Source organism: Centruroides vittatus, unplaced genomic scaffold (assembly GCF_030686945.1).
Source record: "Centruroides vittatus isolate TY-2023 unplaced genomic scaffold, ASM3068694v2 contig_976, whole genome shotgun sequence".
Lineage (NCBI taxonomy): Eukaryota > Metazoa > Arthropoda > Arachnida > Scorpiones > Buthidae > Centruroides > Centruroides vittatus.
In genome coordinates this window covers 434649-451267 of record NW_027122649.1, presented here as the reverse complement: position 1 = coordinate 451267, position 16619 = coordinate 434649, and the positions used below count along the sequence as shown (strand labels likewise).

Genomic DNA, 16619 nt, shown 5'->3' with positions numbered 1-16619 from the left:
GCTTTTATATTCGTTTGGATAATCCCAAACCGGTTTGCATGTAATTATTTCATGGTTTTGTAAAACCGACATCGCGTCGCTCCAAGCCTCAAATGGAATACTTAATTATAGTCCTATCTATATATGTTATGTCGTAATTCGTTTTTGGTATTCTTTTATTGGAAAAGACAGTTGAAACATAGTAACAAACCGCATAAAGGTCCTATTCGCTCTATAAGAAACACATAGGGTTTACTTATTCATGGGTAAACCAGTCTGTTTACAGCCTTCCACATACGAATGAAAGACATTGATATATGACAATAAAAGACCGTAAATCACTTTACGAAATCACAGGTATTACAGGTGTAGAGAACAGGTAGTCTGCTGTCTAAAGTGTTTTTTTCTCCCCCCTCTTATACAGCAAAACATGTCAGAGAAAAATGAAGTTGAGGTTTTTTTTAAAGAATGCTTTACTCTAAACAATCTCTTGGTTTTAAAAATGTTTGAAGTTTTTTTTTTTCTTCTTCTTCTTTCTCTTTCTACTAAATTGTGAAAAATCAATTGCTAGAACTCAAAAATGGATAAACATTTTTAATGTTGTGGAAAGAAAAATTAATGCTCGGTTATTATCGTTAACGCGCAATCGAAACCAAGGGATTTACCTTTAATTTCAATTACATGCTTAGTTAAGATTGTAACATATTTTTAATTTAAAATTATATTGAACGGTTTTGTTTATTCTTTTGATAATTTTATATTTTAAAATTTTTACATTTGCAAATAATTTAATTATAGAAAGTGTTCTTTTTCGTATAAAGACACAAGAAAAACAATAAATTCAAAATCTTATCACGATCGTGTTTTCACTTTTAACATCATCATTATCTCTTTCAAAACTTGATAAGTTGTTATAAATTAAATGAAACGTAGGTTAGAATATTTTTAAAAATACTGTAGTATTTTAAATAATTAATTATAATACAATTTTTTCTGTCTTTTCTTAATTAATGAACTCATTTTCGATCATCCGAATTTTTCATCAATTGAATTTTTTCAATTTTATTAATTTATTTTTTTTAATGGAGACATTTTTAAAATTCTTTATATTCGAAGTTTCTAGTTAATAGTTCTATAACCGAAATGCTTATCTGACTTCATCTTGCAAACTTAATCCTCACAATATGAAGCTTAAATTACTAATTAACTATCTCCCGCTTTTCTCTTTCGGAATCAATAGCGAACAGGACAATTAAAGGATTTCCTTCAGAAAACAATTAACTCTTTTGTTTCGAACATTATTTAAAACTTTTTTTTTTCTTCATTTCCACGCTTCTTTGATTAACTGCTACTTCGCCAAAAATTAAATGGTTTTCGCGTGCTTTTCGCCATTACGCACAATGATTTATTTAGTCACGCTGTTATACCTAGATGAAGTGATGAAAGTTGTTGGATTTACCAAATCCTACCGATGACAAGAAGAATTTTTTAAGTTCGAAAAAATATGTTGTGTTTAAACCAATTTTACCGAATTATTTAATTAATAAATTCTGTATCGATAAATCGATTCGAAAATATAATATTAAATTACAATTTGCTTGATTACTGATAGATTTAACTTGAGAAATTAAACTGGTTTTTAATTTTTTTAAAATTGGTATAATAGGATTACTTTTTTTTCTGAAAAAGTAATTTTCTAACTGGCCTAGTTATTACACATTGATTGTTATAAAAATAACATAGTGACATTTTTTCAACCTAAAAAAAAATTAAAAATTGAACGCCTTTACGGGCAATTATAAATAGATTTACTTTAAGTATTTTATAAAATGTAACTTAAGTAAAATATATTGCTTTTTTTACTTTAAGTAGTATTTAAGTAAATATAAGATTATAAATTTTAGGCTATATAAATTTTAAAAAATAATAAATATTTAAATAATTGATAATAATGACTTTCGATCGATTTGTAGGAATAATTGTAAAGTCAATAGGTTTGCAGTTTTACAGTATTAGGGCGGATATAACTTAATTTACAAACATCGCTTCTGAAAAAAGCTTCGAATTTGAATTTTAAGTTGAATTAGTTTGTCTTGTTAAAAAATTTAAACCGTTTTAGTGTAGCTTATAGAAGTTTTGTATATCGTATACATGTATATCAGCTTTATGAATTTTATTTTTAAATACTGTGAAACAGTTTTATTATATAACTTATAATGAATTATTTATCATCAATAAAATATAATAGTGTCATCAAAGCTTATATAATATAGTTACCACTTAACAAATTTGCATGAAACTCGCATTAATCTCCTTTAGTTAAACTGTAATATTGTGTGTAAACTACTAGCCTTTTGATCGATATCGTTTTACAAAAATACAAAAATGAAACATTGTATCTCTTTTCGTAGTTTAGGAGAATAATTGAATGCATTATCTTCATCGAAGTTTTTTATGTTATTAAACAATATTAAAGAACGAAAATGGAATAAAAAAATAACTGACATTTCCGAATGGTTCGTTGAACCCGTCATTCAGAGTTCACGATAAGATAGAAGTGAGTAGGGAGGTTATTTGTAAGAGACAGAATGACGTAAAGATAAGATACATTTGGATTAGATATTGAATACAACTGGTTGCTTTGCACATTTCCGTTGATTTTCATTGCAGGCGGGGCATCAAATACCCAGATTATTAGAAATGTAATTGGCCCATAGGTCTGTAGATTGATGCTAACTCCAATAAGATCTCGTTTTTACCTAGATTTGTTTGCTGTAATAATGCTAATTTTGTTAATGTTGTTTTTGTTTTTTGGATATGAAATTTAAACTTTTCTCGCTTATTATTATTATTATTATTATTATTATTTGTATTTATTGGTTTTTCATTTTTATTGTCGTTTTCGTTCACTAAACGTATCATCAGCTATCGTTTTTAGTTGTATAACAAAGGAGATTGATATTTTCATTCGGTTTACTTTCTAATAACTCATTTAAATTTTATTAAAAGTAATGTACTGTACTAAGGACTTTATATAGATATCGACACCGTATTGAATGAATATTTTCTATGTTAAGTTTCTCGCGTGATGTTTGAATCGTAAGAAAGTCACGTGTATGACACGTGGAGACATACATTTATTTCAGATCGTGAACTGTAACTTATTTTTCTTTAACTGGTAGAAATTATGGGAGTAGTTTCTTTTTAGCGTGCTAGTGGTGAAGTGTGTTTGGAAGAAAGCCAAGTTATTGTCATATTTCAGAAGTGAATGTTAAAAAAATATATATGACATAATAGATCTAATATAGTTCTATATATATGTGTATGTATATATATATATATATTTATATTTATATATACATATATACTGTATATGAATATACTTTGTTTGCCATCTTGGCATCATTCCAATTTTCATTCTCCCGTTTCCCCTTCATGACGTCACCAAAAGAGAACGGGAGGATAGTTTTGCTTGACTGAGTTCCCGATTGGTTGGATGGCACGTGGGAGTTGGTCGCTTACCATTGTGAAAGGAGAGGGAGTGACTGAAATTTGAGGGATCGATAGAGAGCCACTTGGTGCCACACTACTCCATTTTATAATTTCATTTCTTACGCATATATTTCCAAGAATTTCGTAATAGAGCCGATTAGCATCCAAGTAATAATCGCAAGTTTGAATGATCTATGAACCATTTTATGATTGCGCGCGAAAATTTAATCAAATTACCCTGTGATAAGTTTAACATGTACTGTTCCTTATTCTTGTCACAAAAACATTTATCTAACAATGCCAACTCTACTCGTCCTTCTGTCATACTATTTCCGTCTCTAGTTCAATTGTTTATAGTGTTCGAGGTCGCGATCTCTCTTCTTACGAACCAAGAATTCGGTGCGATAAATCCCCCTTAACCTAGAACGGAAAACTTTGTCCCATTTTTACTTTCAAATTTCTAAGTCTTTGTAAAATTTATATGTAAAAAAATCGAACTTTTTGGATATAAACTATTTAATTCTTTCATTTTGAAAACGTTTCTTTTAAAAGCACGAACCATTGATAAGGTTTAATAGCTTTTTTAAAAACTTTTGATTGAAATTTGATTTTAATAGTTTGAAAATGTATTTTCTGCAAAGAATGACATGAGATCAAATGTTTCATCAAAGAAAAAGGTCTGGAAAATCAATCAGAATAACTTCCTGACAGTTTATCAAGCTCTCGGTCTGGTCAACATCTGGAAAGAAACTTGTTTCTTCCGAGAAAATCCGATGAATATTTCTTCCCATCGTTTCCTTCCTTTTCTTTGTTCTTTCTGTTTCCCCTCGGGATAAGTTTGCAGTCCGTTAGCAGAACAATTCCCCTCCCCTAATGAAATCGCCGCTCCCTTGCTGTTCAGAAGGAAGTAGGCTTAGGAAGCCCCCAGTTCCCTTTTGTTCGACTTGGGATGAGTGGTAGGGGTCGTCAGTTCTCTCCATCCCCAGACTCGTGAGAAGGTCACAGTTCATTACGCAATCCTCGGGATTGGAGGCAGGAAGTTCTCCCCTCTTCGCCCGAAGCTAGACAGCGCGCAGCTTGTGCTACTATTACTAGTAGTGTCCTCAGTGTCATTTTCTCTCACCTGAATTCATCATCCTTCTTTCATTTCTATTATATTCTTTTGTATCTTTGCATTTTCATTCGCCGGAAACTTACCCTTTCTTAAGCTTTAGAACCAAGTCGTACGAAAAAACCGAAATGGATAGAAGAATGTAGACGGATGAGGAAAGGTTAGGATAGCAAATGGGGATGTCAGTTACTTCAGCTAACCGTTAGACAAAACCTCGTGACATGGAAAGAAAAATGAACCGCAAGCAACGAGGACCACCTTAGTACTATATGTAGCTCTATACAGGGCAGCACAATTCTTCTAATAATAAGTCAATTTAGTAAAATAAATAAATAAAATATATATTTCTATAAGTCCACAAATGTGCACCTACATTTGTATATCGTTTTACTATGAATTTAGTACGCATAATTTGAATTACTTCAAAGATTTAATATACGTACAATATTATGCACTTTAAAATTTTTACAGAAAATAAAGAAATGCACATTTATGGACATTGACCAGATAGAAATATTGAAGTCGTTAAAAACCCATTTATAATAGATGATCAAGAAACGATAACTTAAGAAGAAATATGCAATTTGATTCCCATTTTTTGTTATCACTTGTAACCATCTCTGTAACAAGCTATAGTGACATATTTTTAGCAACGAATTGAATGCATGTGAGTAATTAATATAAAATTAAATGCTATCTGAGGATGCCCCACAAATTTTAAAGATTAAACCACATCCAACATATAGATGCAATCTGAAAGGATCGAAAGTTTCATCAAGATAAGGCCAAAGATGGCAAAGAAATCGAATGAAATACTGTGAAGAGATTTTTCTCATTCAATCTAAGAACTCTATTGTCGTTCGTATAACTTTGAAAGTCTCAATTTTTATTATGTCATAGGTTAGAACGCGAACGTTTTAGGTGAGGAGGAGGAGGAGGAGGAGGAGGGAAGGCTTTTTGGTGCTATGACATCTGGGAGGCCGTTGTGATAAATTTGACAAGCTAGTTCAAGGTCAGAGTTGCTCCTCTTGTTGCTAGGCTTACCAACGGATGTCCGAACATTTCAATAGAAACTGAGACGGTGTTATGTAACTTTAGGAAATGTAAAAAAAAATAAAATAAAAAATGTAGACAAGCAGTGGGCAGCTTTTCCATATATGAATATATTTACGAGAAATCCTTTTTTTAGGTTTCTATGTAAATAAATTTAATCGGAAGGCAACAAATCAATAAATGGATTTCATTACCCCCAATTCTTATATAAATTTTTATTTTAAAAATTAATATTTGCAACGAAATTGCTGATGATATTTCATTCTGAATTTAGAATATCTCACGAATGATGTATGCGATAAAGTTACAAGATACGACAAAATTTTGAAGATTACATTTGACGATTTTTCTAGGTTATTGACTAACAGCTATTTTCTATCATTAGAGAAAGGTGAGTATTATTAGCAGCCGTTTCATCACTTTTCTTTCTCATCTAAGATATCGATTGCCACTATCAAGAGAATAACAGAGAAAGGATTCACATGACGATTAGTCGCGTGATCTCGGAGTTCGTGATAGATGAGCAAATTTAGAATCAAACTGGCGACAATTCACCGAATTCATTCTTCAAACTTAAATCGTTATTTTAAGATAACAGGTCACGATAGAAAATTTAGTTTGAATAAATTTTGAAGAATTTATTATGGCTCGTTGGAAAATTAGATTTCTTTAATGTAACGTTTAGATCCGTGTTTTATGTTTGTTAGTATTTATATTAAAAGAGTTAACCTTTAAAAGGATAGTTAATTCTTTCATTGGTAATAGTTTAAAAATGCTTTAAAGTGCAAAATATTAATATGTTGTCTGAAAATATGCAAATTCTAACCAAAAAACCTATAAGTTTATGCAAAATATCAATAAAATATAAAAAAAAGATTCGTATTTTTATAGTTGAAATAAGCATTTCTTTAATATATTGCTTAAATTATTAAAAAATAATTTTATTTAAGTTAACAAACTTAATCTATTTTTATTAAATTGTATTTAAGTAGAATTTTAAGCTAATTAATTTAAAATTTTTTACTAAGAATTTTTATATATTATAAATTTATAAATCTGTTCGGATTATGTTATTGAATGAACAGAAATAATCATTGGATTATATATTAAGCAAGTTATTCTAAAAAGTTAAATCAAAACAAACCATGACGAAAGATTTTCATCTTCCGGAATGAAAAGTACTTGATAAAAACAAGATATGATAATATAATAAAAAGAAGCGAATGCTACCTATCTTGGAGTATATCCACATCTATAAGCACAGAATAATGATATAGACACATGAAAAGGAAGAACAGAAATAGAACCTCTCAACAAGTATTACCTTATGCTCCCAGAGGAAGAGAATTACCTGGTAGACCGATTAGGAGATAGATGGAGATAGTAAGTGGCCACTAGACCTAATGAATGATTTCGAAGATGATGTTAGTGATGAAAACAAACCGGAGATAAGCAAGCTTTTTACCCCGGAATAACAAGATTACAGCTGAGAAAGAGAAAAGACAGTATTTCAAATAGCAAGTTAAGAAAAATTTTAAGAAAAGTTAATGTTTATCTCTTGCGGTTACGTAGTAGAACAGCCCGAGGCTGTTGGGCGGGCACGTTCCCACAAGGTGCACATGCCACACTTTTACTAACTGGTTATAGAGGTGGATTCCTGACATTGTTTTCTCCCGGCTAAAAAAGAAGGAGAAACCACACAGACTACTTAACTGACATGGCTATGACTTACACATTTTCTGCGTCAACATTTCTACCAAATTGATCAAATGATGTAACACGAGATAAACATCTAGTCATCTAGTACCATTTATTAACTCGTATCGTCGAAATCAACATCGATATAACGATTAAATTATTGGAAAAAAATTACATATGGTTTTAAAAAACACAAATACTGCATAACATAACTGCGATATAACCAGGAAGATAATAGTCCAAATTTATATGGAAGATATTTTATTATTTTACGTAGTTTAATAAATATTGAATGTAGAATCTGTGCAGTCGGATGTTATTAAAAGTAGAACGATGGAAAATTTTTAATTTAAAATTTAAATTGATCATATTTAAAAATTTTTCAAGTTAACCTTTTTTTGATATAGGCTAATAAATTGTTAAAAAGCATATACACTAATAAAAAATATTGTTATATTAAATTGATAAATTACTAAACATTTTTTTAAATTTTAGATATTCAAAAGAGCTAATGTAAAATTATTATTTATACAAAAAGAGGAAATTTTATACATATTTTTATAACTTGTTTTTAAGGAAACTTTTCGATTTATTTGTTTTTAGCTATAAGAACTTCAAAAGTAGGTTATTATTTATGTATTCACAAAAACAAAAAAACATTATTTATTTATTAAATGTATCAATAATTGTTTATATTTTTACAAATTCAATTGATAAGATATCCCGTAATAGTGAAGATACTTTTTATACTTGTTACAATTGAACATTTCGTATTTAATATAGAGTTAATTAATAGAAATAAATACTTCGATGACTCACAGCAAGCTCATAAATTCCCATCTAGTTTGTTACAATATGAACTATAGCTAGTCGAAAGAAAACATCCTGGTGGTAAACAGGAAATAATTTTCAGTATGCCTGGCAGATTGACGTGATGTATAGTTCTCTTTATATGACAAGGGCAGCCACTAATATGATACATTATAAACCATGGCATTCGATTCATAAATAGTGGAATTACACTTTATGGTTTAATTCGCAGTTGCATGATAATTGCGGAAGAATGTCATCCCGCAAAGAGTTTAACTCGTGGAAAATATTTTTAGTTAATGCTCCATACATCTTCGGAATGATAGATTCGAATTTTAGTAATTATGACACTGCAAGTTAAATTATTGGATTTTCTATTCTATTAAAAAAGAGGAACAATCTAATTACTTCCAAGTCTTTATTTAAATTTGTGCATACGCTTTAATAATCTTCAAAGAAATGGCAATAATTATGATATTAAACGATATTAAATATGAAAGTTTGCAGTTAAGAAAAGGATTAATGCTGGCAACGTACCAAGTTTCGATAATTTTATGGACGAACGACTAGAGCATAAAATTTAAAATAGTATTATTGCCAGGCGTTAACCAAAGATCTCTTTTCTTTCACGTTTTGTGTGTATTCTTTCGGAATATAACTTTATCGTAAACATTTTAAAGAAATAAAAAATTACAATAGGTACGTAAGAGATTTTTGTATTGTAGTTCTTTCAGAATAACAACATATTTATATCCAAAGGCACTTATATACAAGGTAATTGATAAGTAGTATCATTTCTCATTGTTATGTGGCATTTATCTGTACCTGAGCAACGACCATTAGCGGAGTTGTTATGTTACACGCTGTTGTAAGCGATCGAATGAAGTATGACTGAACCGTTGTCACGTTACAGAGAGACGGAGCTGAAGCTTGTCCAACGTACTATAGCTTTACTAGTAGATACTATGTAGCCATTAGAGTCAACGGCTCATGTTGGACGAATGCCAACAATGCTAAGAGTTTTCCGTGCAATTTTACCATAAATCGAAATCGTATAGAATACCTTTATAAAAGATTAGACCAATTTTATTATAATCCATATTAACGCTCGGTAAATTCTAATTTGCGTTTAGAGCTGATGTATTATTAATTTTGCATATTATCACGATATAGATTCATTGAGTTTTCGTGTGAATAGCCGATAAATTTTCATGTTGAAACTTATGTAAAGTTTTCTAGTAATTCACATTTTTATGGTTTAATTATCACGGCATTAACGCCTATTAACTCACGGATATATTTTTGTTTAGTTTATGCCGTGTTCCAGGGGACATTTACCCAAGAAATGAACAATTTGCAAAGCGTGTGTTATATTTCCGGAAATACGTGTTATCTATAAGAGACCCATCTCTGGGTCAGTCATGATTAATGATGTACTCGGTACGGAGCTAGAGTGGTGAATATTTGATAAGCCACTCGCCGCGAAGGGGAGGTATGTCCCAACGGGATAGAACAATCACTGTTCATTGTCACTGCGAGGCTAAGGAACGGACATGCTAGAGATGTACAGATTTTGACATTGACTGATAAAAGTTGGTAAAGCTGCTCCTATATTTTAAACATGGAAAACCGACTGTTATTATTTATAATAAGGCGAAGGATTACATGCATTATAATATGCAGTATGTTTTTTTGATTCGTAACAAAGCTCACTATTCTTCTTAATGAATATTAATCATACTAAAAAGTGTTTTAAGATAAAGGAAACAGCATGTAAAAAATATAAGAATATCTTAATAATTCAAAAGTCAACATCTAAAATGTGCAAATATTTTTGTAGATTAAATATAGAAATTATCTACGAAGTGCCAGCGTATCTTAATGATAACCAACCTGTAAAAATGATACGTGCACCTGTGAAAATAAATATTATCTGAAAGATATAATGAGCGATCTGATAAAATAATAATCTTACCAAACGAACAATTAGAAATTTATATCGTAACAAACAATCTAATTTTCGTAGTATGAAAATTAATTTGTGAAAATAAATATGTCTATACAATACATAAAAATGATCACATAATAATAATATAAAAGCCATTCGAATACTGCAGAATATATAGGCCTATATAAATTTTACAAAAATCAATCTCTGTAACAAGTATTTGAATAATAGATAACTCAAACCTGAAAAGAAAAAATACGACTGAATAATATAAAAATCGTATCCTAAAAGTAGGCTATACTTGAATAATATAAAAATCAACGTCTGAAATGTACAAAAAGACGCCTGAATTATGCAAAGAAGTATCTGAAAAGGCTGCTTTTTTGCATAATTCAAGCGATTTTGTTTTTTTATTCGAATGCTGATTTTTACTAGTTTAAAGTTAATCAAATTGTTTATTTCGTTCGTAAAATTAAAAAGACAAAAAGAATCGAGCGTAATAAAATTCTAATAATGAAATGCTTAAACCTTATATATTATTTCTAAAAGAAATTTGATTATCGAAATGAGAACTCGAACAACGTTGGCGAAAATTAAATTTTTGATACTTTTAGCGTTCTGCATGTGTGTGCCATTTCGAAATTGAATTGAAAAGCGTCAGAGAAAGAGAAAATTGTGTTGTAATCTGGAAGAAATAAATCGTTCGAGTTTCGGAAAAAATAAATCACTCGGAGAATTTATTTATTGCCACAGAAATGTGTTTAAATGAATAAAAAAAAAAATTCGTCGATAAATTCTTCATTCGCTTTGTAATCCCAGCGATGATAAACCGGTCTCTTTAATGACAACTTTAATATGTAATCAAATCCGGGGTCGGCGGACTCCTCTTGATATTCCATGTCCATGTTTGAGTTGCTGCCTATAAATATGCCTGTATTACATCATCTCAATTTTGACATTTTTTGAAATTTGATAATAGTAATTTCCAGGGTCAAAAAGGATAACGGAGTAGATCTATTAATAAGATAGATTGGATATTAATAGTAAAACGGTAATTTTAAATAGTATCTAGTACAGACGTTCATGGTATGGGCATACGAGTACTCTCCATTCGCCATTCATCAAATCGGAAAAAATATCGAAATTTTTTAAAAGACATTATTATCTTTCGCGTTTCTTATATCGATATTAAAAATAATTATATAAAGTAATTTTCTCTCTTTATACATATATAATGTTATTATATTTAATTTTTTCAAATGTTTAAACTAGACACATCATCATTCAAATACTATCTATGGGTTTAAAAAGAAAGATTGTATCCATCTTTTCTTATTAACTTATCATGTTTCAGTTCTCGTTGTTATTATACTGTCAAGCTAGTTGTATTGTAAGTTTTATTACAGAGTTTTAAGTGCAATCAAAAAAGTTGAGTTTGCGTAGTACGTAAAAAAAGTAGACTTACTATTATATAAGACATTGGTTGTAAATTATCGAATGTAATAAATTTCAGTCATATCCATTAAAAAATACATTAAAAATTTTAATTCATTTTCGTCGATAAGATTAATATATTTTCAATATAAATTTATATTTTGTATACTACAAGCTTCGTGTAAGTGAAGTATGGACTGTGCTACAAATGATATAAGTGAAACTAGTTATTCCTTCGGATGTTTACACGCGAATTGATTTAATATTGAGATATTGAATTAAACGTTAAAGAATTAAAAGTTTTCATTTTGAGAATCTTAAGTTAATATTCTTATCTTCCAATTTATTTACTCTCTACTTTTTAGTAAGTTATTCTAACTTCAAATATAAAATTCAACATCAAAGTCAATATAATTTTTGTGTTTAATCGGGTTTATTTATTGTTATAGGTTTATATATTTTCTAATATTTCTATCAGAACGTTTAAATATTAAAATTAATTTATAAATTAATAAATCATAAATTAAAAAATTATTTAAATGAAGAGAATAAATAAATTGTAGTATTTAATATGTAATCTAGGATAACGTTATTGTCTTTCAATTGGAAAAAAATTAGAAACATTGTATAAAATATAGAATTTTTTTACGTTACGTTCAGTAACATTGTTACAATAGACTATTAATTGATATTGTTACGCCATTAAAAGTCCGTGCAGTTTGTTTCATTATATAAAACGTTAAACACATGCTCTGCTGTATTATTTAAATAATTCATAACGTATGGATATTATTATTTAAAAGTTGTAAACATCTTGTTATATAGACCTTGTAGGTCTATAAACAACAAAATGTTGTAGTCATTTATAAGAAAATGACGGAATTTTAAACTATTAAAATCATTTATAAATGTGCTTAAAATATTAATAAGAAATATTCGAATACAGTATTAAAAATTTGAATATTATTTTATGAATTTGACAGTTCATATTTTATTGGTGTTATTTCAATTATAAGAGCTAAATTTGCGTAGACAATTAGTTTCTATAATTGAAATATGAATTTATTTCGCCTTCTTGCCCTTTCGAAAATTTATGTTACTTTTTTTTTTATTATTTTAAAGATAAAGTCAGAAAAATCCATAAAAATACTCCGTTACAATTTGAATAAATTTCTTATCTAATTGGCTTGGTATTAACTAATGAAAATTGATTCAGTTGTGAGTGGCATTGTATCTGGTCTGTAACTGAGTTGCTGCAATTGTATGCGTGGATCAATAAATTCATATTAATTTTAGATTAATTGAAGCGAAAGATGTGAAGTGACTTCCATCGTCGATTCAAATATATGGTCCTCATGTGAGCAGTAATGAGATAGGAAGTTTGCCTTGAAGGAACATTGCCATTTTTGGGTACTTGCCAAAACACGGAGGTCGTGGAGTCAGTTGTAGGATATTAACGACGTTGTCTGTATGTAATTTTGATAATGTAGTTTTATACCGGCTTTGTTAGTCTATTAAGGGTTTCTTCTGTTTTCTAATGGTGTACGCTTTGCCGAGACTGTTAGCAACGATGTGTACGCAAAAACGGCGTGTTTCAACTTAGTATTCTTTTTAAAAAAACGTAGATAACGGTTTTTTTTATTCCTTTTTTATGCTCGATAAGATAGACATTTTCTTTCTTCGTTTTGGCCCTTCTGTTGATTGACGTACACTCTGAATACAAATGCCAATAAAACTAATTTTATTACCAATAACTGGTAAAATAATGGTTTATGTGTGTATATATTTTTATTTATTTTTGTAATATGTATGTGTCACACATCATAATTGATTTTTCTTTCTTTCCAGAAACCCTGACTATCGATCTCAGTCTAGGGTTTACTCAGTTATCACCCCAGGAGGTCATAGTTCAAAGGAATCAACCTCTGCTACTCAATTGTACCGGCTACTCAGAGAGCGAGTATGGCCCACTTCGTATCACCTGGAGATATGAGGTATAACAACGAAATTAATAAATTTAATGTATAATAACAATATAAAGCTATTAATATCCTGTTTTAAAATAATTTGAATTGCTAATTCAATACTATTGTTATGATTATAAATCTAACTTAATAGAAATGCCTAACAAACATTTGTGCTTAAAATTTTAAGTGATTTTAAATCGATTTTTTTTTATTATGCTAAAACTTAATTAGGGTTTAATCTCAAGAATTCAAATGATTATCTAAGTGAGGTTGACATTGAATTATAAATAAAACTCATTAAGTGTTTTTATCAATGTTTAAACCGGATTTTACGCTTTAAAAAATTGCTAATTCCATTAGAACACTTTCTTTGTGCTATATACGATAATTCCATATTTATATGGGATAATATAGATAATTTTTATATTGTGTAGCGCGCACAATATAAAAATTCAAGGTATAATAAATTCTTCGTATTAATTAATTTATTTGTGCATTTAAAGGCATTATTTTTTATGCTGAACGGTTTATTAATTTTTAATATAAAATTTAAATATCTCTACTTTATTAAATATTACAAAATTAAAAATGTAATTTTTAACAAATATTGCAAATAAACTTTTTATAACAGAAAATGTGTAAAGGTTCATTAAATAATGATAACTTCACACAAAAGGAAAATTTATTAATTATAGTTAATTTTAGAAATTACGTAAAAATTTACGTCAATAAGAGGAGATCCTAAAATATAATCATAAATAATAATAATGTATTTTGTTGTTATTCTGGAAATTAAAATGAAGGAAAATAATACTTTTATTTGTTTAAAATAAAATAAATAGTTAAATGCAAATTGCTTTAGGCATATTTAATCATGTAATTTGTGGTTTCATTACTAATTAAAATGTTTAAAAAAGATATTAAATTAATTTTTGTATACATGCTTATAGAAGTGTGATTTATGCTATGTAAACAAGAGATAAGTTAAAAGTTATTACATAACGTAAGACGTAGGACTCATAATTTATAAAAGGTCCTGTTGAAAATAAATAAATAATAATTGCTGTACAGAAAATGTAGAAATTTGATACAAGTTAACTTTTAAAATTGGAAAATTAAGTTTAAACGGAACGTCTACTATAAAATAAAATAAAAATTTATATAAGAATTTATAGGACGTCGTTTGTTGTAAATGTCGAAAACATGTATCACATGAAAATAAATATTAAAGACTGTTTTGTATCTTCTATTTAAAATTTTTCTCTTTCTAAACACCAAACTTATAGTAAAGTATATTTTCTGCATAAATTTAAACAACTGTCATATTGCTTTAAAAATGCTGGGATAAATCCTCTTTATATATCATGGTAAAACATTTCGTAATTATAAATATTGTTTGAACACTTAATACTATTATAATATTTTAATTAGCAGGCATTCTATATCGGTCATTTAAATTAATAATTAATATTTACAGTTATTTTCATTTATAATCGTAAACGATTAGAGAAGCATAAATTCAAAGTCATCAAATAGTAAATAAATATACAAATAAAATTTATGTAATCTTAAAACTAAATTTTAAAATGATTTAAATTGTATTTTGTACAAGAAAATAAATTAATATATATATATATATATATATGGTGCGTTTTTGTGTAGATGCTAGCAACTTTCTTCAGACTAACCTACAGGAACATTCCATGAAAATTTTAAACCCTCCCAAAAAATTCTCAAAATTCTACTTTTCCAGATCGTGAGATATTCTCGGTAATCTGACAGACAAAAAATACGTAATTATTTTTTGCCGATAATAAAAAAGAATGTATATGTTATGTTCGATTTATCCTTTTGTAAGTCAATATAAATTAATTAAAGCAATATTATTAAATGACATCTAATAATATAACGTATTACCGATATAAAAATGGAAATAAAAAAACGATGCTAATCATTTTATTTTGCTATGTTGTATATAATTATTTTCAATTGATTTATATTCATTAATTTTAATTTTAATCTACGTTTAATTTAAAATATAATTTAACACTACTTAACATGAAATGTTTGCTTATGCTAAAGGCTATAAGTTATAAACGCTATTAAAAATATTTAAATGCGTCTGGTTGTATTAATTGCTTGCAAAACTGATCGCATTACCTCCCTCATAGGGCGATTCTTATTAGATTTTTGTTATTCATCGCAACCAAGCCATTTCTGAATGCAGATAAAATCATTACATAAATGAAGATTATTATTCAATTTAATGTAGGAAACGTGCAAAATTAAATTTTCTAGTAGACTTGAATATTTTACCTTACAATGAAATATTCTTATAAATTATTAACATTCGTGATTGCACGTTGCCTAATTTAGTTAATAGGCTTAATAAATATGGAAATCTCAGCAACAAACAATTTATAAAAGACGACAATAAATCTACTTGACTGTTGCAGGGCGAGGAGTTGGAACAGAATAAACACCAATATGTGCTAGAGAATGGTTCTCTCGTTATTGATAGGATTACAGGACAAAAGAAGAACCATGGACGTCGTGATGAAGGAAATTACACTTGCCTCTTACACAACAATGTAGGAACTTTGGTTAGCAGAACTATTCGAGTCATTGTAGCACGTAAGTATTTCTACATTAGTGCATTCGTCTTTATTTCTTTTACTTTAGGTGAAACTTATTCCATTTATTTATTTTTACTTTTGTGGATACTTTGTTGTATTTTTGATGTATGTATGTATTATTATTTTTTTTATAATGTTTAATTGTATTCGTTATTAATTAGTGTTAGCAAAGAAATTATATATGACTTTAAAATTTCCATTCTGTGTTAAATTATGCTATACTTTATGAAAATTTAGTCCTTTTATTTTATTTAATAATGTAGTGACTGGAACGAAATACAGAAGCTGCAATTTATCATTTAGATTTTTCTCATTCTTACAGAATTGATTTTTTTCCCTCCATTCCATCCTCCAAAGTCAGTAACAATTGCAGTTTCAGGCTCATTTATCCTCCCCTCCCTTACGTCACGTTTTCAGCTGTGCAGACGCATACGACGTTCTATTTATGACGTCACAGGGTTTGCTAAGCCCTTCTTTTGTTTGCCAACCGG

General features: G+C 28.5%; 1 protein-coding gene across 1 annotated transcript in view; it reads left to right on the top strand.

Annotated features, from left to right (window-relative positions):
- Window positions 1-16619, top strand: part of LOC136985727 (protogenin-like) — a 156471-nt gene that overhangs the window by 20828 nt on the left and 119024 nt on the right. Inside the window, 2 exon segments of the mRNA XM_067283064.1 lie at window positions 13374-13519; window positions 15949-16126. Coding sequence (XP_067139165.1) covers window positions 13374-13519; window positions 15949-16126 — 324 coding nt within the window.